Source organism: Nicotiana tomentosiformis, chromosome 5 (assembly GCF_000390325.3).
Source record: "Nicotiana tomentosiformis chromosome 5, ASM39032v3, whole genome shotgun sequence".
In the NCBI taxonomy this organism is placed as follows: domain Eukaryota; kingdom Viridiplantae; phylum Streptophyta; class Magnoliopsida; order Solanales; family Solanaceae; genus Nicotiana; species Nicotiana tomentosiformis.
The window spans coordinates 45,240,531-45,265,822 of record NC_090816.1 but is presented as its reverse complement, the minus strand read 5'-3'; the positions used below and the strand labels follow the sequence as shown (position 1 = coordinate 45,265,822).

General features: G+C 39.7%; 1 protein-coding gene across 1 annotated transcript; it reads right to left on the bottom strand.

Annotated features, from left to right (window-relative positions):
* Positions 1 to 23,279: 23,279 nt before the first annotated feature.
* Positions 23,280 to 24,104, bottom strand: LOC104093851 (EPIDERMAL PATTERNING FACTOR-like protein 3). Its single transcript, XM_009599685.4, has 3 exons — positions 23,946 to 24,104; positions 23,799 to 23,845; positions 23,280 to 23,625 (listed from the first exon to the last, which is right to left on the bottom strand). The coding sequence occupies exons 1-3, from the start codon at positions 24,049 to 24,051 to the stop codon at positions 23,401 to 23,403; spliced, it is 378 nt and encodes a 125-aa protein (XP_009597980.1). The 5' UTR covers positions 24,052 to 24,104; the 3' UTR covers positions 23,280 to 23,400.
* Positions 24,105 to 25,292: the final 1,188 nt, after the last annotated feature.

Below are 25,292 nucleotides of genomic sequence, written 5' to 3'. Positions count from 1 at the left end.
CAATGAACTAAAAGTACTTGACTGGATTGTCTAGTTTTATGTCCTTTTTTAAAATCTGCTTTTCTAGAAGAACGAATGTCCTTTTTTGTCTGGTAAAAAATGAATGTTTGATTGATTACTGAACTTGGTTAATACGTGTATGAGTAGTCCTGAAGATCTTCAATTCAAAAATACTGTTTGGTTAGATCTTAGATCGTATTAAAAATTTGGTATTGATTTGAAACTGTTTGGTATTGATTGAATGATTATTCAACACATTACTATTTGGTTTAGCCGATAACCGCCCAATAATTGTTAATCCGATACCAATCCACCTGTTATCTTATTGAATGTCTAACATATTATTACATTATAATCTGATTACCGTTGAGTCGAACCGTTAAGCGTAATTGTCCGCCCGATCCGCCTGATAAGCACCCCTAATTTCGTTTCATGTTGCATTACTGAAGAGGAACTGGACCTGGTATGATCGCACATGTTGCTGGTTAGCGTAGGTGCGATGGTTGCAGAAGCGATAACAGGGTAGCAGAAACAAGGTGAGACCTGGGCAAGGAAGATCGCAGAAGCAGAATTAAGGGCGCATATGCGTGTCTACGATAGTGTAAGTCTAGTCGCAGAAGAGGCATGTGGCGCAGAAGCGTGACTTGGTTGGCGCACCTGCGTGTGCGCAAAAGCAGGAAATCTCCACAGGTACGGAAGGGCTGGTCTTCATAGGACTTCGCAGAAGCGAGATTTTTCCGCAAAAGCAGAGGTCGCAGATGCAACAATTTGACCGCATATGCTGAAATGCTGGGCAGAAGCTATAAATCTAGGTTTTTGGTTCTTTCAACATAATTTGAGATTTGGGGCTCGGGGTGAGGAACATTTGGAGGCAAAATTCATCACAAGGATTTGGGTAAGTGTTTTATACTCGGTTTTGATTATATTTCGTTATTCTATCTTCGATTTTTATAATTGGATTATGAATTTTAAAGAGAATTTGGGGGTTTTAGCCTAAAATTTCATAGAGTGAGTTTTTGAGTTTTGAACGTTGATTCGGAGTCGGATTTGGGTGAAACTAGTATTGTTGGACTCGTAATTAAATGGGTTCTCAGATTTTATAAGTTTCATCGATTTTCGAGGCGCGGTCCTGGGTTGTACTTTTTGGTTGATTTTGGGCTTTTGAATAAAGATTCGACCTTTATCGATTGGGTTTGTTTCCTTTGGCATTATTTTATGTATTTGAGTTTCTTTTCGCTAGTTTCGAGCCGTTTGGAGGTCGGTACGTGCGGGATGGCATTTTTGGAGCATCTCTTGGCTTGCTCGGTATTGGATTTGGCTTGTTCAAGGTAAGTAACACTTCTAAACTTTGAGTTGAGGGTATGAACCCTGATTATACATGTTATCTGATTTTTTTGGAGGTAACGCACATGCTAGTTAACTGGCATGTGGGCGTGCACCATAGAAATTGATACTCAGTCAATTCCGTAGAGCTGTATAGTCAATTAACTTGCATTTTTCCATGTATTTTTATGCGTTAGAGAAACTGAGCTGTGACTCATGTTAGAAATCATGCTTAGGCAAATGCTGGTATTATTGGGACCCACTGAGGTCATTTCTGCTGTCGAATTATATGTTTAAATTTTAATTTCGTACTTAGTTATATACATTCATTGCATATCATATCTCAGTCTTTGTTGTTATTTATTGATACATCATATCATCATTTTGGGCAAGTTTCATGAATTGTAAGCCCGAGAGACTGGAGAAATTGATGATTGAGTGAGGCCGAGGGCTTGATTGTGAGGTTATTGATATTATGGCACGTGAGTTGTCCGTGCAGATCCATATATTGATACTATAGCACGTAAGTTGTCCGTGCAACACGTGAGTTATCTGTGCGGATCCAGATATTGATACTATGGTACGTGAGTTGTCCGTGCAGCACGTGAGTTGTCCGTGCGGATTCATGCCATGATTGGCTCATTATAGCACTTGGGCTGAAGGAGCACCTCCGGAGTCTGCACACCCACAGTGAGCGTAGGTACCTATTGAGTGTGAGTGCCAGTGCCGAGCGCGAGTGCCGAGTGATTGGGAGGACTGAGTGACTGGGAGGATTGAGTGAATTGATACTCTGAGAGTATGCATATAGTTATTCACTATGTTGTATTGCATTCGACATGCACACTTGACATACATGCATAGAGATGTATTATTCCCCATGCTATACGGTAGCACGTCATTCATGACTTCTCATATACATTGACATGTAGGCATATAGATGTATTTTTCTCATGCCATTTGATGATCAAACATTTACCTGTTGAAAGGTTTTGAAAAGAAAATCACGATTTTACAAACTTACTCATATTTTGGTGCTTTTGGTAAGAGATTTGGGTTTTTACTGTGATATTTGAAAAGCATGCCTATTTTTCGGAACTGTGAACGAGCTGAACATTATATCTCTGAGTTATTTCCTGTACCACTTTTATTATATTGTTATGAACTATTGTTGGCTATTGGTGTTGGACTCTGACCTTTCTCCCAGCTCATCACTACTTTCAACCTAAGGTTAGGTTTGTTACTTATTGAGTACATAGGGTTGGTTGTACTCACACTACACTTCTGCACCTTGCGTGCAAATGTTGGATGTTGATGTTGTTGCGCACTGCAGGAGCTTGATTTGAAGATATACATGCGTTCCAGTTACAGTTGTCTCTTGTTCATGGTAGCTCTAGACTTAAGAAAATTTGTTTATGTACATTACAAACAGATGATGTACTTTATTTCATACCAGCTTTGTAAATTCTAAATCTTAGACGCTCATGATTTGTACTACCGGTCCTTGGGGATTCATTGTATAATAGTTCAGTTGTATTATCATTTCTTCTCTTAATAAATATCATTTGAACTGGTTTATTGTTAACTGGCTTACCTAGCGAGTTGGGTTAGGTGCCATCACGATGGTTAGATTTTGGGTTGTGATATAAGGATAGCAATGTTTATGTGGAAAATTACCCGGCTCGAAGGTGCAAAAACCACGACCTACCACGTAGGATTTTAACTTCAGCTTCACTAGAACAAATGAGCCAAATATACTGATTACAAGACTTTGTAAACCAATGCCCACACATTTCTCCTACTTCTACTTGTATGAATTACAAGTTACTCTAACTTGTACACTTACACAATACTTTAACTAACATGTTTTGAATAACATCTTGATTACAACTCAATTTCCTAATACACATGTACTAAATTGACTCAAAAATTGACTTTCAGAACACACTTGTGATCAACATGAGTGTTGAACCGAAAATGCTAGATTACATTCCTCAGTCAATGTGCAAAAGGATGGTCTTCATAGTCCATAGGCAAAGTATTTAACTCCTCAGTACTCCGAGATCTTTAAGAGTCCTACAAGCACGCAAACTCTCGTTTGCTTGCTATCCTGAATTTCTAGTGACTCCACGAATCTAGTGACTCATGTCTATCAGATATGCAGGCAAATATTCTTATGAAACTGTCCTTATTTCATCAACAGTCCTCTCCAGCAATATCGGACTTCAGTAACTTTGTGTAAAAGTTAGTGCCTTGTAAAAACCTTCAACAACTACTTTGAGGAACTAGTTCTTAGCACACGTTCATTGGACACAATTGTTAATCATCAAAACTCAATTCTCAACAAATTTTCCTTTTTTGATGATGAAAATTTTTGTACTCATCAACCAGGAAATAGTATTTTTAAGCATACACCTGGCATCGCATTTGAGAACAGCAGCAGACTTTGAACAGAACAAGCACATCTCCCCCCCCCCTCCCCCACGCTATCTTCCCCCTTTTGGCGTCATTGAAAAAAATCAAAACAGTTATGAGACAGACTTAGCAACTAGTTAATGCAATATTCATGGATATTGAGGCTACAACACAAGCACAAGAAAAATCAAGGCAAATGAACCATGCTGATGATATAGACTATGCGAAAAAAATGTAAGCAACATAATAGAATTCATTAAGAAATGCCAAATTAAGTCTAGGTCCTTGATCTAAAAAATTAAAACAAAATAAAATAAAACTTCCTGCATACTAATCAGAACTAGATGGGGAAAACAAAAAATAAATCACCATTGAGCAAACTAGAAACAAACACAAGACAAGGGGAAAAGGACCAATATCAAGGGTGAGAGGTGGAGGGGGTCAAGGCCTTCACAAGAGTGGCAATTTTTGTGCATGAGCCTCTCTGTCTTTTCTCAGCTCCTCCCTAAACTTCCTGGTTTCCTTCCGCAGTTCATCATTGTCCTCCCTGAACTTAGCATTTTTTTCCAAGGCCAACTCCAACCTTTTAGAAAGTTCAGCAGCCTTGCTGCTCCTAGGCAAAATATCATAACCAGTTGGGCCTCTAGCCTTGATCTCAGTATAGCCACTTGAGTGTGACAGCATCTAGAACATCATTGTGATTGCCTAACTTCAGATCAAGAAAGGAGATATTGAGCTTGTCAAACAACTCAGTCAACATGAAGTCATATGGCATAGCATGCTTGGGCTTGTCTGTAGCCCTCGCCATATGCTAAATCATTAGGCTAGGAAGATTGATGGCCCTACATTTGTCCAATAGCTCCATCATATCCATCAACAACTTGTGAAAAGGTGTCATGTCAGTCTTATATACCTTTTGAGGAGCATCCAGTTCAAACTTTTGGGAATCATTTCTGGTAACCACAATGCCTTTGTCCACATCATTGTCAATTGCCGGCCATTTTTTATTCAAAGAGTTGTCAATCCCAGGGAGGGGATGTTCAGCAGTATCCCATGTTCTTCAGCATCAAACTCCAACTCAAACTCTCTCACAGAACTCTTCACCACTTTGCCATCAAACTGAAAGTTGGCATAAAACTTAATTATTGCAGGTACAAACACAAGGGGAACGCCTTTAACAAACATGTATGTCCATCCCTGCAAGTCAAGATTCTCTACAAATTGAGCCATACCCTTTTCATCAGTGTTAGCAAATATCTTCCCATTCAATACTTTTCTATTTTTGAACTGAGTGAGCATGTCAACTAACGCTGACGCAATCCTTTTCTTCTTCTCTTTGCTAGTCTTCTGAGTGGTGGCAGTTTCTTTGATGGGTTTGGCAGCAGTCTTCTTCACTGATGGTTTCTTACCCTTAAGGGAAGAACCAGGTTCATCATCCATATCCAACTCAACAACAGTTGCAATAGAAAAAACTTCCTTTCTTGTCCTCCTGGCACTCCTAGCCTCCTTGATCATTTATGCATCAACAACTTTTCTCTTGCTCTTGGTGAGAGGAGCCCTAGTAGGAGGAGCCACTTCTTTTTCTGCCTATGAAGTTGTTCTTATAGGTTTTGCAGGGGCTTTTCTTTTCTTCTTTTCCACCTCAAACAATGGCAAATCATCCTCATCACTTTTAATCTCCTCATCTCCTACAAACAGAGTTAAGGAAGGCCTAGTTTCCTCTGACCCTTCCACTTCATTAACTTCCTTCAAAGGGGACAAGATTGTTCCTAATAGTCATAGAGCCTTCAAATTCCTCACTTGCATTTTCTTCCTCACTTTCAGATTCATCTTCTCGATCACTTCATTTTTCTTCTTCTTCTTAATCTCCCCACTTGTTCACCTTGTTATTCTTCTATCTCACATTCCTTCCCTTCACCTAATTCACCCTCATTCTCACTTTTATTTTCTTCATAACTTTGGTCATTCTCCTGTACTCCTTCTCCCTCCTTATTTGTTTACTCATCCTCCTCATAATCAGTAAAACTGTAAGAACTTGCATCGAAACCTTTGTTATCCCTTGTTTCTTTCTCACCTTCCCCCTCAACCATAGACAGGTCTACAGTTATTTCTAAGTTCTATTGCTGAGCTAGTACTTACTATTTTACCGTAGTGCTTTCTACATATAGTGTGTCACTTAGGTGTTCAACAACTTCTAATGTGGACACCTCAATGGGAGAAGCTAGAACATCAAGCTTTGATAGAGGAAGTTTTACCAGAGCATCTTTGACCATTACAGGTTCTCCCTGAGAAATAGCCCCATTTACCTCTTGTTCCCCCTTAGCAACAACACGATCAACTGGGTTTTCACCCTTTACTGATTTCCTTGAAGTACCCTTTACCTTTGTGGGTTTGGAGGTGATTTGCAGGAAGGTTACAGGTGCATGGGTGGTTGGTTTTCGATATAGGGGTGCAACGAGGGTAGAAGATGGAGGTGGAAGAGTGACAGTGAGTGGTGGTGCAGGGACATCAAAAGGTATAGGTAGAGAGATAGCAGGTGATAGTTCAGAACTGAGAGCCAATTTTGCACTTTTCTTTGGTTTAGGCTTCTCAATTTTGGATTTAGACTAATTCATTGACGATGATTTTGTCTTTGAAGATGTTTGGCTAGGCTTAGTCATTGTGGAGAGAGGATAAAGTATTTTACTTCGGTTCTTACTTAGTGTTAAAGAGAAAAAATAAATTTGGGAGAGGTACCAAGAGATGGCTTTTAAAGAGAGTAATCCTGATTTGACTCGAAGAGAGAGAGAGAGAGAGAGAGAGAGAGAGAGAGAGAGCGAGAGAGAGAGAGAGAGAGAGATTTGAGTTATAACGGGCCTCTAAAAATGGTTACTTTTGACGAACGGACTTTTAGAATTAGTAGGAGTTTAATTACAACAGAATTCCCTTTTGATCCTTCACATTGACAGCAAATAGAATTGATGCTTACTCGATTAACGAAGTCTTAGAGCAGCAGTAATTTCAGTTATTAAGTTCTAATGAATTTAGACAAGATGGCACATACTTGAGTTAGAGAACCAACTCCTTTTCAATTCCTTAGTCATTTCTGCAGTAAAGCTTTAGACACAATAAGTCAATATCATAAGACACAGTCATCAGTTACATATTTTAGGCATGTATACTTAAAGCAAGTATGAGACTGAATCAAGCATTTGATACCTCAACCATCTACATCTATTTACCCTTTTTTTCTAGCCAATCATTGGGGTTCAACCTAGTAGGAGGACTTGATTAATCATAGTTCTAGTCTGTTTCTTTCAAAGTGGTCCTTACTCAGTGCCCTAGTGAAAATATCAGCAATTTGATCTTCAGTTTTATAGAAATTTATTGAGATATTCCCTTTTATCAACATTATCTCTAAGAAAAATGATGTCTCATATCAATATGCTTGGTTCTCTTATGCTAACATGGATTATAGCAATATTTATGGCATTATTGTTGTCACAAAAGATAGGAACACAATCAAAATATTCCCTAAGCTACTGTCTTATCCATAGTAATTGAGCACATCCAGATGTTGCAGCTACATATTCTGTTTCAGTTGTAGATATGGCCACTAAGTTTTGCTTATTTGTTCCCAAGACATAAGGAAAGAACCAAGAAAATGAGTTGTTCTTGAAGTGATTTTCCGGTCAACATGAAAACTTGCATAGTCAGTATTAGCTTAACCAACTAAGTCAAAATTTTATCCTCTTGGATACCACAGACAAAAATCAGGAGTTCCTTTAAGATATTTGAGTATTCTTTTGACTGCCTTTAAGTGAGACACCTTGGGATTTGCTTAAATCTTGTACATAGACCCATACTGAACACAATATCAAGCCTTCTTGTAGTGAGATACAACAGTGAACAAATCATTCCTCTGTACAGTTTTTGTTCCGCATTTTTTCTTTCTTCATCTAGATCATGTTTTGTTGCAATAGCAATAGGAGTATCAATTGACTTTGAAAAAATCATGTTGAATTTCTTCAAGAGTTCTTTAATGTATTTTTGCTGGTGAATCATAGTTCATTTAGGTGTGTTTGATTTGTAGCCCAAGAAAGAAATTCAACTCACTCATCATACTCATTTTAAATTCATTACCCATCATTTCAGCAAATTCATTGCACATTGCTTCATTAGTATCCCCAAAAATAATGTCATCCATATCAGAAGATTCTTTCCTTTGTTCTTCAGAAACAGTGTGTTGTCCACATTTCCCCTTATAAAGTCATTAAGTTAAGAGGAATTTTGAGAGCCTCTCATACCGAGCTCTTGGAGCCTGTTTCAGTCCATATAATGCCTTGTCCCATTTGAAAATATAATCAGGGAGCTCTTCATTTTCAAAGCTTCCTCTATTAAATAACCATTCAGGAATGCACTCTTTACATCCATCTGATATAAAGTGAATTCCATATTTGCAGCAAAGGCTATCAACATTCTTATGGCTTCCATTCTGGCTACTAGAGTAAATGTTTCATCATAGTCAATTCCTTCTTCCTGATTGTATCCCTGAATCACCAGTCTGTCCTTGTTCCTTGTGATATTTCCTTGCCCATCCACCTTGTTCCTGAATACCCATCTGGTACCAATAACAGTTTTATTTTTGGGTATTTGCACTAGATGCCAAACCTTGCTCCTTTCAAATTGATTCAGCTCATTTTGCATCGCCATTATCCAGTCTAGATCCTTTAGGGATTCCTTTATGTTCTTAGGCTCAATCTGTGAGAGAAATGCAATAAGTGCACACAAGTTCCTCAGGGATGATATTTTTTGTACTCATGCATTTGGATCGGAAATGATATTCTCAAGGGGTGAGAACTTTGGTGTTTCCATGGCCTAACTTGTATACCCTAGGATGGTTCAGGAGAAGAGTTGCCTAAAGGACCAGTGACAGTAGCTGTAGCTTCGCCTGTTTGAGTATCTGTCAGTATTTTTCCCTTTTCTTCTTACTCTTCCTTATCACTTTCATCGCCTTCCTGATTACATGAAGCTCCTACAGGCTGTTGTTTAGATTCTCCAGAAGTCCCTTCTTTTGTGAGCCCTATATTATAGTCTTCATTCAGCAAACATTTCTCAGCCATGTTGTTAGATTTATCAAATATTACATGGATATTTTCTTCCACACATATAATTCTTTTATTAAATACTTTGTATGCTTTATTATGTTGTGAATATCCCAAGAATACTCCCTCATCATGTCATCAAACTTACCTAGAGCTTTTTTGCCATTGTTGTACACAAAATATTTATACCCAAAAGCTCTCAGGTGAGTGATGTTGAGCTTTCTTCCTCAAAGTAATTCATAGGGAGTCTTCTCGAGAATGGGTCTTACTATGCACATATTTAAAAAGTAGCAAGCAGTATTGATTGCCTCAGCCCAGAAGCTTTTAAACAATCCACTAGCAATCAGTACGGTCCTACCCATATCTTCTAGAGATCTGCTCTTTCTTTCCACAACACCATTTTGTTGTGGAGTTTTGGGTGCAGAGAAGTTATGTTCAATTCCATGAATGCTACAAAATTCAAGAAATTTAGAAATTTCAAACTCAGTTCCATGATTTGTTCTTATACTTGAAACAAAACTTTCTAGTTTCTGTTGAATCATTCTGACAAACACACAAAATACATCCAAGGTTTCATCCTTAGATGCTAGAAACAAGGTCCATGTGTACCTGGAGAAGTCATAAACTATAACAAAAACATACTTCTTTCCTCCCCTGCTCTTAACTCTTATTGGTCCACATAAGTCTTTGTGGAGAAGTTCAAGGGGTCTGGAGGTACTAACAACTTTCTTAGATTTAAAATATGACCTTACGTCTTTACCTATGACATATGCATCACAAACTTTATCAGATGCAAACTTAACTCTTGGTAACCTAAGGACCAGGTCCTTTGCTGCCAGCTTATTAAATTGAGACAGACTTGCATGCCTCAGTCTTCTATGCCACAGTAGTGGATCATATTCCACTACACTTAAACATGTATGCTAACTCTCAGGAAGAGACATAATAGATATCTTGTAGACATTGTTATTTCTCTTGACGTTCAGAAACATTTCATTAGTATCCAGATTAGTGACAATATAGATTGTGGAATTAAACTTTACATCATTACCTTTATCACACATTTGAGAGATACTGAGCAGATTATGCTTGAGTCCCACTAAATAGTACCAATACATGTTATTTGTCCTTTCTTCCTATTTTCAAAGGACACACTCCTTCCTTGGAAGGCTGCCAGTGAGAGGAAATTCTTCTTTTCGCCATTCATATGTCTTGAGCATCCACTGTCTAGATACCAGTCTTGATTGCTTCCTCTCACTTTAGATTGCAACAAAAATCACAGGTTAGTCTTTGGAACCCAGACAAGCTTAGGTCCCTTTTTGTTGGAAAAAAGATTAATCAAATCTCTTTTTGCCCAGTAGGGAAGAGTATTAAATGCCCTTTTTGTATTGACCTTAATCCACTTAGCTTGAACATGAGGGAGTGATTGTGGGTTTTTATTCTATTGCCACATGAATAAATAGCATAAAGGTATTTTTGAACTGAGCATGTATTAAAGCAAGGCAATTGTCTCAGAAGTGTCCCACCTTCCCACAGTGAGTGCATATCTTATTATCAGATATTCTTACATACTTAGGATCAAACCTAGGTACAGGTTTCTTATATCCAATTCCTAATTTATTAGTGCTGCAATTTTTATTTAGCCATTTCAATGCATCAGAGGATCTATGCCACTTTCTTAGCCTAGACAATTCATACTTTGCCTTTTCAAGGTTCTCTTGTAATACTTTATTCCTACAGTTAGGATCATACAGACTGTTTGTGAGCTCTTTCAGTTCCTTTTCAAGATTGTTTTGTACATCACTCATTATTCCCTTTCCATTAGCATAAGCTTGTTGCTCATTATGAGAAGTGATTTCAAGGACTTGGTTCTTAAGATTCATGACATGTCCTTCAAGATCTTCTTTGTTAGATTCAAGATTTTTAAAATCAAGCTTAACGTATGAAAGGTTGCTTACTAACTGATCATTCCCAACACTTAACCTATCCATATCACTCATCATGGTTACTAGTATTTCCATTAGTTGTTTTATAGACATAGCATGGATGTTTTCTTTCATATTAGAGATACTAACTTGATTTGCTTCATCTTCAGCCTCCAAGTCACTCATGACCATCATTCTTATCACTTCCTCTTCTGTCTTGCTTTCTTCAATTGCCATCAGGGCGACCTCAATGCTTTCATTTCCATAATCAGCCTCCAGAGTCCACCATATATCATGAGCAGAGATGCATGAGGACACCTTTTAGAGAACATTCCTTGGAATACTCCTATAGATCAGATCATTTGCTTTAGCATTTTTCTAGATTATCTGATGATCCTCAGCATCATATTCCTTCTCTCGTTTGATGATCTTGTTTCCATCACTATCCACTTTAGTAGGTATAATTGGCCATGTTTGACAATTATCCATAGGTTAAAATCAATATCCTGAAAGAACACTTCCATATACATCTTCCATTTATTGTAGTGGTGTCCATCAAAAGGAGGGGGTCTTCCAATGAGCATTCCTAGTTGTACAGGGGGCTCAGCTTCAACAACCTCGTGTGAATCAATAAATACATAAATACTAATGACCTCGTCTTCCTTCTCCTCCTCGTTGTCACTTCCATTGTCTGCATATGCTCCTAGAAAGGCTTGTTTCATGGCCTCAGTGAATCCCTTGCCTGGAATTTTGCCTTTGTTTAGACCCTGCTCTTTCATCTTATCCCTTTTCTATTTTTTAACCCTTTCTTTCTTCCATTCAATTTCCCACATTGGACAGTCTTTCGCCATGTGGTCTAGTTTGTTACACTTGTAACACCCATCATAAGAAGATTGTCAATCTGCTTAGGTTTTCTATTGTTTTATCTTTTAGGTGCATTCTTGGAATTCTTCATGAACCTTTTGAACTTTTCAAATATTTCTAGGTCCAGTTCATCATTGCCAGACTCATCTTCTTCAGACGCCTTAAGAACCAGTGCCTTATCTCTCTTTGGCTCCTCCTTGCACAGTTCCAGTTTTCTCATCTCATGAGTCTTTAAGTTTCCAATCAACTCGTCCAATGAAATCTTGTCCAACTCATTTGCTTCCTGAATGGTTGTGACTGTTGATTCCCATGATATAGGGAGAATCCTTAGAACTTTCTTGACCAGTTCCTCAAAGGTAAATACATTTCTCAATGACTTTAGTTTATTTATTATTATAGTGAACTTGGTCATCATCTCCTAAATAGGTTCGGACTTCCTCATAGAGAAGAGCTTATAGTTTCTCATGAGTAACTAAATTATTGATCTCTTTACTTAATTTGTTCCTTCATGGGGAGTTTGAAGTGCATCCCAGATCTCCTTTGCATTAGAGCAGGCAAATATCCTATTATACTCATCAGGACCAAGTCCAAAGATGAGAATCTTCTTGGCCTTTGCATTTTTTTCCATCATCCTGAAGTTTGCTGCCACAAATTCAAAAGGATCTTTGGGAACAATTTCATTTTTTCCATTTTGTTTAGTAGGAGTTAATTGTCTTCGATTCACTATTGTTCATAGTTCATAGTCCTCGACCGTTAGGAAATCCACCATTCTTGTCTTCCACCAACTGTCGTATTTTTCGTTAAACAGAGGTGGTCTGGTAGTTGATTGTCCTTCGTTGATTCCAGGTGGAGCACTCATTTTCTTCCAAGTTATCTCTAGGTAGTAACCGCGTTTGAGAGAATATGCTCTGATACCAATTGTTAACTTGAGTGCCTTCGTAAATTACTAAAGAACTTGGTTATTTGTCTTACTCCTTACGAGAAAATAAAATAAACAGAAAAGTAAGGAGAACAATTTTTACATGAAAAATCACTCGGCTCAAAGGTGCAAAAACCACGACCTGCCACGTTGGATTTTAACTTCAACTTCACTAGAACAAATGAGTCAAATGTACTCATTACAAGACTTTGTAAACCAATACCCCCACACTTCTCCATTTCTTGTATGAATTATAATATACTCTAACTTGCACACTCACACAATACTCGAACAAACATGTTTTGAATAACATCTTGATTAGAACTCAATCTCCTAATACACGTGAACTAAATGTAACGACCAGGCTAGTGATTTTATGTATTGTAGTCTCGTTCCTCCATTTATCACTTCTTCGATGTTCATTTGTGGTTATGTGACTTTCCTGGATGGTTGAATTGGTTTCAGGGAGGATTTGGGGTGAATTGGGACATTTAGTCCTAAGGTTGAAAGCTTAAGTTGAAAAAGTTGAGCGGAGTTTGACTTTTGTGTACACGACTTCAGAATGAATTTTGATGGTTCCAATAGCTTTGTGTGGTGATTGTGGATGTAGGCGTATGTCCGGCTATTGATTTGGAGGTCTGTAGGTCGTTTAGGCTTAAATTGGCAAAAGTTGGAGAGTTGAAGGTTTGGAAGGTTAAGAGGTTAGATCGGGAGTTGACTTTGTTGATACCGGGGTCAAATTTTGGTTCTAGGAGTTAGAATAAGTTTGTTGTGTCATTTTGGACTAGTGTGCAAAATTTGAGGTCATTCGGAGTTGATTTGGTATGATTCGGCATTGGATTTAGAAGTTGGAAGTTCATTAGTTTTATTAGGCTTGAATTGATGTGTGATTCGTGGTTTTGGTACTGTTTGATGTGATTTGAAGGTTCGAGTAAGTTCGTATCATGTCTTAGGACATGTTAATATGTTTGGATGCGGTTCTGAGGGCCCCAGGGGTGTTTTGGATGGTTGTCGGATTCATTTTTGGATTTTGAAGATTGCTGAACCTGTGTATCTGGTTTCCTTATTCGCGATCGTGAAAGGATGATCGCGATTGCATAGAGTTATATGGTAGCTAGTGGAAATTGTGCATCGCATTTGCAAGTTCAGGGACGCGTCCGCGAATGCAAAGGCAGGTTGTTCACCGCGAGCGCGAGCTAGATGGCGTGTTCACATAGAAGGAATGTAAGGCTTAGGGTGGCAAGAGTTTGTTCTTAACGATCCCGAGACCTGGACCGTGATCACGTAGCTGTAAGGTGATGACCATCACGTTTGCGAGTGAGATGGCGCGTTCATGTAAGAGGAATTGGTAGCTGGTAAGACTTGTTCTTCGTGAACGCATTCGCGTTCGCGTAGTGTAATGACTAGACAGACTCTTTTAAATCCCATTTCGAGGGTTAGAGTTAATATATCATACTTTGAGTTGTAGAGCTCAATTTTGGGCAATTTTGGAGGGGATTTTCACTATCTGGATCGGGATTCGAGTTGTTCGGAGGCCGATACGCATGGGAAGGGCTTGTCGTAGTATTGATTTATGCATTTTGAGATAAGTAACATTTCTAATCTTGGAATTGAGGGTAATTATCCCTCAAAAAAATGTGATTTGTATTGTGTTGGGGTTACGCACATGCTAGGTGACGGGCGTGTGGGCGTGCATCGTGGTAATCATTATTCGGGTTGATTTTTGTACTGTGCTACTATCAAGTATTGCTTTATCCGTGTAATCCCTACTTGTCAGATTAAATGAGCTGTGATTCATGTTAGAAATCATGTTTAGGCTATGTGATTATTTGGTTGAGACCTATTAAGGTTATTTCTATTGTTTTGAGTTACATGTTTTAACTATATTTATACACTCATTCATGGTTCTTCATTTGCATATCATATCTCTGTCTCTGTTCATCATTCATGGTTACATCACATGTTATCATTGTTGTTCCTTATGTGGAGTTGTTGGGCTATATGATATCAGATTGTGAGCCCTTAAGACTTGATAGGTTGATGACTAAGGTGGATCGTAGAGCCGTGTTGAGAGTGTTATTGTGGATCCGCCCCAACGGAGTCTGACATACCAACAGTGAGTGCAGGCACAGTGATATACACATGTGTTTTAGTAAGGGGCATTGATGCCAGGCACTTGTACAGTGCTGAGTGATTGTGTGTGTGTGTGTATGTGTGATGAGTGGGCATTTGAGACAGACAATTTGAGTATACTGAGAGTGCTAGTTATTATATTTTGTATCAGATTTTAGGGGTTATTGCAGTAGTTATTATATTTTTTATCAGAGAATTATGACATTTTCGATGTTAAGTATATTAAATCATGTTTTACTCAAATATTTAGTTGTTATGTGATTGTTGGCTTGCCTATCAAGTAGTGTTAGGCGCCGTCGCGACTCCGATGAGAGTTTGGTCATGACATTTTGGTATCAGAGCACTAGGTTACTTAGGTCTCATGAGTCATGAGCGAGTTTAGTAAAGTCTTGCGGATCGCTATGGAGACGTTTGTACTTATCTTGAGAGACTACCGAACCGTTAGGAAACTTCACCTTCTTGCATTCTTGTCATGCAGATTTGTTATTTCCAAAGCTTGAAACTTGACTCTTTTATTCTCTCACAGATGGTGGGGACTCAGACGACCAGATCAGGCGGACGTCCACTAGTACCACCAGTTAGGGCCCGAGAGGTCGGGGCCAAGGTGCGGCTCATACTATAGCTAGAGAAGCACCTGTGGAGCCACCAGTTTCTCCAAATGAGGATCAGGCACCAGATGTTGTTGAGCCAGTGGGACCAACTCAGGCACCAGCAGTGCCCATTGTTATCCTAGGCCTTTCGGAGGCCTTGGCCTAGATTTTGATTGTATGCACGAGCCTTGCTCAGGAAATTTCGGTTACAGTTGCACCAGCCTTTTCACAGGCCGGGGGAGGTACCCAGACACCTGCCACCCGTACTCCAGAGCAGCTAGCTCAGGAGCTCCAGAAATCGGAGGCATTACCAGCCCAGCCAGTTTCTGTTGCTCAGACCGAGGTTGGCCCACCAACTAGTGATGAGGATCAGAAAAGACTGGAGTAGTTTGGGAGGCTTAAGCCTCCAAAGTTTAGTGGAGCAGAGTCTGAGGATGCTCAGGATTTTCTCGATAGGTGTCAATGGATTCTTCCCACAGGAGGTCATTTGGACATCAGTGGGGTTGCATTCACTACATTTCAGCTAACCGGGGCAGCCTACAGATGGTGTCAGGCTTATGAATTGAGATGGCCAATCGGAGCAACACCACTTACGTGGCATGAGTTCTCAGTTCTGATCTTAGAGAAGTTTGTCCCACAAACTCGCAGAGAGGAGTTGCGTAGGCAATTTGAGCAGCTACGCCAGGAGGGTATGATAGTGACACAGTATGAGATGAGGTTTGCATATCTAGCTCATCATGGAGTGTGGTTGGTTCCTACTAAGAGAGAGAGAGAGAGAGAGGATCGGGAGGTTCATTGATGCCTCAACTATGGCCTGCATTTTAGTTTGGCTCGAGAGGCTGAGACAGATGTTAGTTTTGATCAAGTGGTCGAGATTGCTAGGCGCTTGGAGTCGGTTCATATGCTTGAGCGGGAGGAGCGGGAGTGCAAAAGGCCCCATAGTTCAGGTGGTTTTAGTGGTACCTCATCTAGAGGTCAGTGACATCACAGTACGGGTCGACATTATATGCCCGCTCAGATGGCTCGTCAGGTTCATCGTAGTGCATCAGCTAGTCATGGTTCATACAGTACTTGTCTGGTTCAGTCATCATTCGATGCACTCCTAACTTAGAGTTTATACCATGCTCTATCAGTTTGGGTTTTTAATTTTTGGGTTCTTCCAGTGGCTATTCTAGTTCTCGAGGTCCGATTCAGGCCCGCAGTCATCCTTAGATTGAGGTTGCTTCGAGTGAGGGGAGTTGGGATATGTGAGGAGATATTGTCCCCATCTTACCGGAGGACCCGTTCATTAAAGAGGTCAGGCTACTATTTCCGCACGAGTTACTAGACCACTCGCTCAGCCAGCTCGGGATGGGACTCAGGCAGTTCGAGGTCTCCCCAGAGGGGGGGGTCGATCGGGTGGCGGTCAGGCTCGATGCTATGCTTTTCCCTCCCGGCTAGAGATAGTTGCTTCTGATGCTGTGATCACATGTATTTTTTTAGTGTGCCACAGAGATGATTCAGTATTATTTGACCCTGGTTCCATTTATTAATATGTGTCATCAAAATTTGCTCGTTATTTGGATATGCCTTGTGATTCCTTAGTTATGCATGCTCATGTATCTACATCAGTGGCTGACTCTATTGTTGTGGACCATGTGTATCGGTCGTGTGTGGTGACTCTTGGGGGATCGGAGATAAGAATTGATCTTTTACTGCTTAGCATGGTTGATTTTGACGCGATTGTAGGCATGGACTGATTCTCATCATGCCACGCTATTCTGGATTGTAACGTATGACGTTGGCGATGTCGGGATTTACTAGGGTTGAGTGGAGAGGTTCCGTGGATTATGTTCCCAGTAGAGTGATTTCATATTTGAAGGCTCAACAGATGGTTGAGAAGGGATGTGTGAAATATTTGGCCTTTGTGAGAGATGTTAGTGTCGATGCTCTTACCATTGAGTCAGCTCCGGTATTGAGAGAATTTCAACATGTATTTCCTGCAGACCTGCCGGGCATGCCACCCGACATGGACATTGGTTTTGGTATTGATTTGGTGTCGAGCACCCAGCCGATATCCATTCCACCATATCGCATGGCACAAGCAGAATTGAAAGAGTTAAAGGAACAGCTTCAATAGTTGCTTGATAAGGCTTTCGTCAAGCCTAGTGTGTCTCCTTGGGGTGCGCCCGTTCTATTTGTGAAGAAGAAGGATAGTACTATGCGTATGTGCATTGATTACAGGCAGTTGAACAAAGTCAGATTAAGAACAAGTACCCCACTACCGCGCATTGATGACTTATTTGGCCAGCTTCAGGGTGCTAGAGTGTTTTCAAAGATTGATTTGAGGTCAGGGTATCATCAGTTGAAGATTCGGGATTCTGATATTTTGAAGGAGGCATTGAGGACTCACTATGATCACTACGAGTTTCTTGTGATGTCTTTAAGGCTGACCAATGCCCCAGTAGCTTCTTGCACCTGATGAATAGTGTGTTCCATTCGTATCTTGATTCTTTCATCATAGTATTCATTGATAATATATTGGTGTACTCACGCAGCTAGGAGGAGCATGAGCAGCATCTGAGGATTGTACTTCAAACCTTGAGGGAGAAGAAGCTTTATGCTAAATTCTCCAAGTATGAGTTTTGGCTCGATTCGGTGGCGTTCTTGGGCCATGTGGTGTCTAGTGAGGGATCAAGGTGGATCCGAAGAAGATTGAGGCAGTTCAGAGTTGGCCTAGACCGTCTTCAGCTATTGAGATATGGAGTTTTCTTAGTTTGGCAGGGTATTATCACTGCTTTGCGGAGGTTTTCTCATCCATTACTACACCTCTGACTAGATTGAACCAGAAAGGTGCTTCGTTCAGGTGATCTAATGAGTGTGAGAAGATCTTTCAGAACCTCAAGACTGCCTTGACCACAGCTCGAGTTCTAGTTTTGTTGTCAGCATCGGGTTCATATGCAATTTATTATGATGCTTCGCGGATTGGCATTAGGTGTGTCTTGATGCACGAGGGTAGGGTGATTGCTTATGCCTCATGTCAGGTGAAGCCTCATGAAACTACCTTATTCATGATTTAGAGTTGGCAGCCATTTTTCATGCATTGAAAATTTGGAGGCACTATCTCTACGGTGTGTCGTGCGAGGTATTCACTGATCATCAGAGTCTGCAGCACTTATTTAAGCAAAAGGATCTAAACTTGAGGCAGCGGAGGTGGTTGGAGCTGTTAAAAGACAATGATATCACCATTTTGTACTAACCTATGTGGTGGCCGATGCCTTGAGCAGAAAGGCTGAGAGTATGGGTAGCCTTGCACATATTCCAGTTGGTGAGAGACCGCTAGCATTAGATGTTCGGGCTTTGGCCAATCAGTCCATCGGGTTAGATATTTCGGAGCTTAGATGGGTTCTTGCTTGTATGGTTTCTCGGTCTTCCTTGTATGAGCGCATCAGAGAGCGTCAGTATGACGACCCCTATTTGTTTGTCCTTAAGGACACGGTGCAACATGGTGATGCCAGGGAGGTTTCTATTGGATATGATGGGGTGTTGCAGATGTAGGGTCGAATTTGTGTGCCCAATATGGATGGGTTATGGGAGTTGATTCTTGAGGAGACCCACAATTTGCGGTATTCCATTCATATGGTGCCGCCAAGATGTATCACGATTTGAGGCAACACTATTGGTGGAGAAGAATGAAGAAAGATATACTGGAGTATGTGGCTCAGTATTTGAACTATCAGCATATGAAGTACGAGAACCAGAGGCCGTGCGGTTTGCTTCAGAGGCTTGGGATTCCCGACTGGAAGTGGGAGCGTATTACCATAGATTTCATTGTTGGGCTCCCACAGACTTTGAAGAAATTCGACGCAGTGTGGGTTATTGTAGATAGATTGATCAAGTCTGCACACTTTATTCCGATTGTGACTACCTATTCTTCAGATCAGCTGGCTCAGATCTATATTCGTGAGATTGTTCATCTTCACGTAGTTCTAGTGTCTATTATTTCGTATCGAGGTACGCAGTTCACATCACAGTTCTAGAGAGTAGTGCAGCGAGAGTTAGGTACGCGGGTTGAGTTAAGTACAACCTTTCACCCCCAGATGGACAGTCAGTTCGAGTGCACCATTCAGATCTTGGGAGGACATGCTACGCTCCTATGTTATGGATTTTGGGGGTTCATGGAATCAGTTCTTACCGCTTGCTGAGTTTTCCTACAATAACAGCTACCAATTGAGTATTCAGATGGCTCTTTCTGAGGCCTTATATGGGAGGCGGTGTCGTTCTCCAGTTGGTTGGTTTGAGCTAGGAGAGGCTAGGTTGTTGGGCACTGATTTGGTTCGGGATGCCATGGAGAAAGTCAAGTTGATTCAGGATAGGCTCTGTACAGCTCAGTCTAGGCAGAAGAGTTACACTAATCAGAAGTTTCGATATGCTGCATTTATGTTGGGTGAAATGGTTTTGCTATGAGTTTCACCCGTAAAGGGTGTGATGAGTTTCGGGAAGAAGGGCAAGTTGAGCCCTCAGTATACTGTCCCCTTTGAGGTGCTTGAGAGAGTTGGGGAGGTGGCCTATAGACTTGCATTGCCATCTAGACTATCGGGTGTTCACCAAGTATTTCATGTTTCTATGCTCCGAAAGTATTATGGTGATCCATCACATGTTTTGGACTTCAGCACGGTCCAATTAGATGGGGATTTGACTTATAAAATGGAGCTGGTGGCTATTCTAGATCGGCAGATTCGAAAGTTGAGGTCAAAGAATATAGCATCAGTGAAGGTCTAATGGAGAAGTCAGCCAGTCGAGGATGCTACTTGGGAGACCGAGCTGGAGATGCGGAGCAGCTATCCACACCTATTTGAGACTCCAGGTATGATTCTAGACCCGTTCGAGGATGGACGTTTGTTTAAGTGGGGGAGAATATAATGAACCGGCCGATCATTTTATATATTGTAGCCATGTTCCCATATTTATCACTTCTTCTATGTTCATTTGTGGTTTTGTGACTTGTCGGGATGGTTGGATTGGTTTTCGGGAGGTTTCGGGAGGTTTCGGGGTGAATTGGGATACTAAGTCCCAAGGTTGGAAGCTTAAGTTGAAAGAGTTGATCGGAGTTTGACTTTTGTGTAGACGACTCTAAAATAAGTTTTGATGGTTCCAATAGCTTCGTATGATAATTTTGGAGGTCCATAGGTTGTTTTGGCTTGAATTGGCGAAAGTTGGAAAGTTGAAGGTTTGGAAGATTAAGAGGTTTGACCGAGAGTTGACTTTTTTGATATGGGGCTCAGATTTTGGTTCCGGGAGTTTGAATAGGTCTGTTGTGTCATTTGGGACTAGTGTACAAAATTTGAGGTCATTCGGAGTTGATGGTTCGGCATTGGTTTTAGAAGTTGAAAGTTCATTAATTTTATTAGGCTTGAGTTGATGTGCGATTTGTGGTTTTGGTGTTATTTGATGTGATTTGAAGTTTCGAGTAAGTAAGTATCGTGTTTTAGGACTTGTTAGTGTGTTTGGATGAGGTCCCAGGGCCCCCGGGGGTGTTTTGGATGGTTGTCGGATTCATTTTTGGACTTTGAAGATTACTGAACCTGTGCATCTGGTCTCCTTATTCGCGATCGCGTAGAGTTATTTGGTGGCTGGTGGAAATTTCTCGCGTTCGCGAGTTTAGGGACGCATTCGCGAAGGCTGAGGCAAGTTGTTCACTGTGAATACGAGCTAGATGATGCATTCGCATAGAAGAAAGGTAAGGCTGAGGAGTGGCAGGAGTTTGTTCTTCGCGGTCGCGAGACCTAGACTACGATTGCATAGTTGTAGGGTGATGATCATTGCATTCGCGAGTGAGATGTCCCGTTAGTGTAGGAGGAATTGGTGGCTGGTGAGACTTGTTCTTCGCGAACGCGAGGCATTTTCCATGTTCGTGTAGTTCAATGATTGGCAGACTCTTTTAAATTCCATTTCGAGGGTTAGAGTTAATATATTATACTTTGAGTTGTAGAGCTCGGTTTTGGGCGATTTTGGAGGGGATTTTCACGATTTGGATCGGGATTCGAGTCGTTCAGAGTCCGATATGCGTGGGAAGGGCTTGTTGGAGTATTGATTTGCGTGTTTAGAGGTAAGTTATATTTCTAAACTTGGAATTGAGAGTAATAATCCATGGAAAACATGTTATTTGTATTGTGTTGGGGTGACGCACATGCTAGGTGACGGAAGTGTGGGCGTGCACCGTGGTAATCATGATTCAGGTTGATTTTTGTACTGTGTTGCTATCAAGTCTTGTTTTATCCGTGTAATTCCTACTTGTTAGAGTAAATGAGTTGTGATTCATGTTAAAAATTATGTTTAGGATATATGCTTATTCGGTTGAGACCTATTGAGGCTATTTCTGTTGTTTTGAGTTACCTGTTTTAACTATATTTATACACTCAGTCATGGTTCTTCATTTGCATATCATATCTCAGTCTTTGTTCATCATTCATGGTTACATTGCATGTTATCATTCTTGTTCCTTATGTGGAGTTGTTGGACTGAGTGATATAAGATTGTGAGCCCTTGAGACTTGAGAGGTTGATGACTGATGTGGGTCGTAGAGCCGTATTGAGAGTATTATTGTGGATCAGGATGCATGCCGCAACAGGCTATATTGACAATTATGTGGATCGGGTTGCACGTCAGAACAAGCCTTATTGTCTTTGATTAGCTCTTGGGCAGGATCCGCCCCTCCGGAGTCTGACGTACCAATAGTGAGTGCAGGCACAGTGATATATACGCGTGCTTTAGTGAGGGGCACTGATATCAGGCACCTGTACAGTGCTGAGTGATTGTGTGTATATGTGTGATAAGGGGGCATTTGAGACAGAGAATTTGAGTATACTGAGAGTGCTAGTACTTGGGAATATCATCGTGAAATCATTCATTTGACATGCATACTTGACAGGTAGGCATAGAGATGTATCATTCCTCATGCTAGCTGTAATTGATATGTTCCTATCAGTGTTGGGCTTTAGTTGTTGAATTTGAAAGCATGTCTAAATTTCTGTAATATGAACGAGCCGATTATGAAAATCCCTTTATGTTATTTATTATTATTGTCATTTTTATATCTGTGTTGTCATTTTATCGGATTCAGACTGTTTTTATTCTAAACTCGTCACTGCTTTCAGCCTAAGGTTAGCTCTGTTACTTATTAAGTATGCGGGATCGATTGTACTCGCACTACTCTCTGCACTTCATGTGCAAATTCAGGTGCATCTGGACGTGGTGATTGCTAGATCTGTTCTAGTACCAGAGCTTGGAGACTTCAAGGTAACTGTTATGACGTCCGCAGACCTTGACTCTCTTTTCTTTTATTTTTATTATTACTGTTCTACTGTTCAGACAGTTGTATTACGGATTTGGTATATATTTTGATACTCAGTAGTGCTCATGTACTCGTTGACAGTAAATTTTAGGGGTTGTTGTAGTAATTATTATTGTTTTTATGAGAGAATTGTGACATTTTCGCTATTAAGTATATTAAACCATGTTTTACTCAAATGTTTAGTTTGCTTGCAATCCTGAAGTTCTAAGGATTCCATGAATCTGGTGACTCATGTCTATCAGATATTCAGGCAAATATTATTGGGCAACCGTCATTATCGCATCAAGAGTCCTCTCCAGCAATATCGGACTACAGTAACTTTGTGTAAAAGTTACTGTCTTTTAAGAACCTTTAGCATCTATACTTTGAGGACCTGGTTCCTAGCAAACGTTCATTGGACACAATTGTTAATCATCAAAACTCAAATCTCAACACTTTATACGTGACATTCTTTCTATTTTGGGAAATTTTAAAATGTTTGATGATTATTCTAGTGGAGTATTATGTCACAAGTTTTAAAGCTTATGAAAATTTAAATTCACTAGGCTATTTGCATTTTAACTTCGACGTGATGTGATAATTGTTATCTTTTCAATCACCATCTTTATATACTTTACATCATCACTAACATATTACATAAATCAAATTAATATCTTAAATTCGATGCCTAATCACTTATCTCATTGTCACATAAAATGGAAAGAAGTACATTGAACAGATGAGTGTTCATTTTTCAATAGTTTACACATGCAGGAGAGTGGAAACGCTGCACTTTTGAAGCCAAAAAAGAAATGGGAAGGCAAAAGGGGAAAACTTTTTAAGGATCGAATAAAGAAGTGCCACACTTGCATTTCCAACCTTCAGGTTCGTAATTGGCATATTGTACCTCCAAATGGTCTGCTTTTGTAGGTACTTGAATAGCAATACATGGTTTGCACCTTCCACATCTGTGCTCACAATTTGGTGGCGTTGAACCAAGTCTCCTTAGCCCTTCAATGGCATTCTCATTCTTATCTCCTGCCCTTTCCATGCTGTCAAGTCCCTAATTATTTAGCAAAGAAAAGAATAAAAAAACCATTAAGGCTTAATTATAGTTGCCGAGACGGGCACAAATGCAATGGTATATATGAACAGTGATAATTCATATAGTCTATCTTAACTTGGTTGAAATTGATAAGGTGACAGCGTAGTGATCATTGCTGTAAGATTAAATACCTGCATCTTTTGCAAAGCAGCTTGAGCAGAATTGAAGTCTTTGCGTACTTCAGATTAAAAGTTATGAAGTCAGAACTAAAGAACAGGTCCTTGCAAATGACAACATGTAGAGAACAAGCTGAAAGAGAAGTAATTAAACATTCAAACCTTGTTGAAGATGGGGACTTTTGTATGTTGCAAATGGCTTGTTCCTTGTTGCAGAAACCAAACTTAAAATAGCTGCTAGAAGGAAACCATAGTTTCTGATCTTCATTTGTCCAGTTTTTTTACGCTATATATAAAGAGGCTGTTGAAGACTTTGTTGACCTATAGATCACTCACACTTGAAGTAGCTTAGAAATAATTGCAAACGTATTTATACTGTCAAAAGATGATAAAAGAACAAACAAAATACTACACCATTAACCAATCACTTGAAAATACATGTCAGCAGATATATTATACTCCCTCCGTTTCAATTCATGTGAACTTATTTGATTGGGCACAGAATTTAAGCAAAAAAAAAAGACTTTTGAATTTGTGTTGTAAAATGAGGCACATATTTTATATTTTAAAGGTAAATTATTTTCAAATAAAAAAATGAGTCATTTTTTGAAACACGAACTAAAAAAAAAAAAAATCAGGTAACAAGTACTTTTTGTCCTATGTGTATCTTATTAAAGATTTTAATTTGTTTAAGCTGAGACTTGGGAATATGATCGCTCTGCTTTTCAAGCAGAAAACTGAGACTCTTGATAAGTCACTCGAAAACTGATGGTCACAAATTATATTACAGTATGTTAAAAAAATGAAAGTAATCGTACATACATGCAGGACCAGTGGACCACTGTCTCAGTTCCTCCCATTTTACCAATAAAAGCAAGAAGAAAAGAATTGTGAAAAAGGGGGGCCGTCCAATGGAGTTTAATTGTCATTAGATTAGATAGCAGTCAAATACCTATAATTAAGGACTATTCTTGGCCTAGTATAGGCTACCTGGCTTGCTGTCTCAAATAGCACTATTCCTGATAAATAAATTAAAGAAATAATTTAAGGGGTAGGACCTTATTCCATTTATGCCTGCGATCAATTCTTTTTTTCCTTTTGGCGTACAGTACTAGAAATTTACTTGCTCGACAAATTAATTCGAATTTGCTTCTAGTAAGACCACTAACTGATCGTTTGGTATATGAATTAAATTATTTTGAAATTATAATCTTAAAATTATAATTTTGGGATTTAAGATTGTAATCCCTGGATTAATTTTTCTCACTTGAAAGGTGATATAAAATAATCCCTAGTTCGCCTTATCATATTCAACTATTTGGTTAAGCAATCATGTAATTTATTTTCTTTCTTTTCTTTTCTTTTCCGGTGTTAAGCATCATTTATAAGAGGAGTGTTTGTCTCATCCTCTCACAACTATCTTTCAGTAATGTAGCAGTGCCCCCTGTATTTACTTTGACGCTTGTATCACATAATGTTTGACAGTTCATTTGAATATGTTTCAAAAAT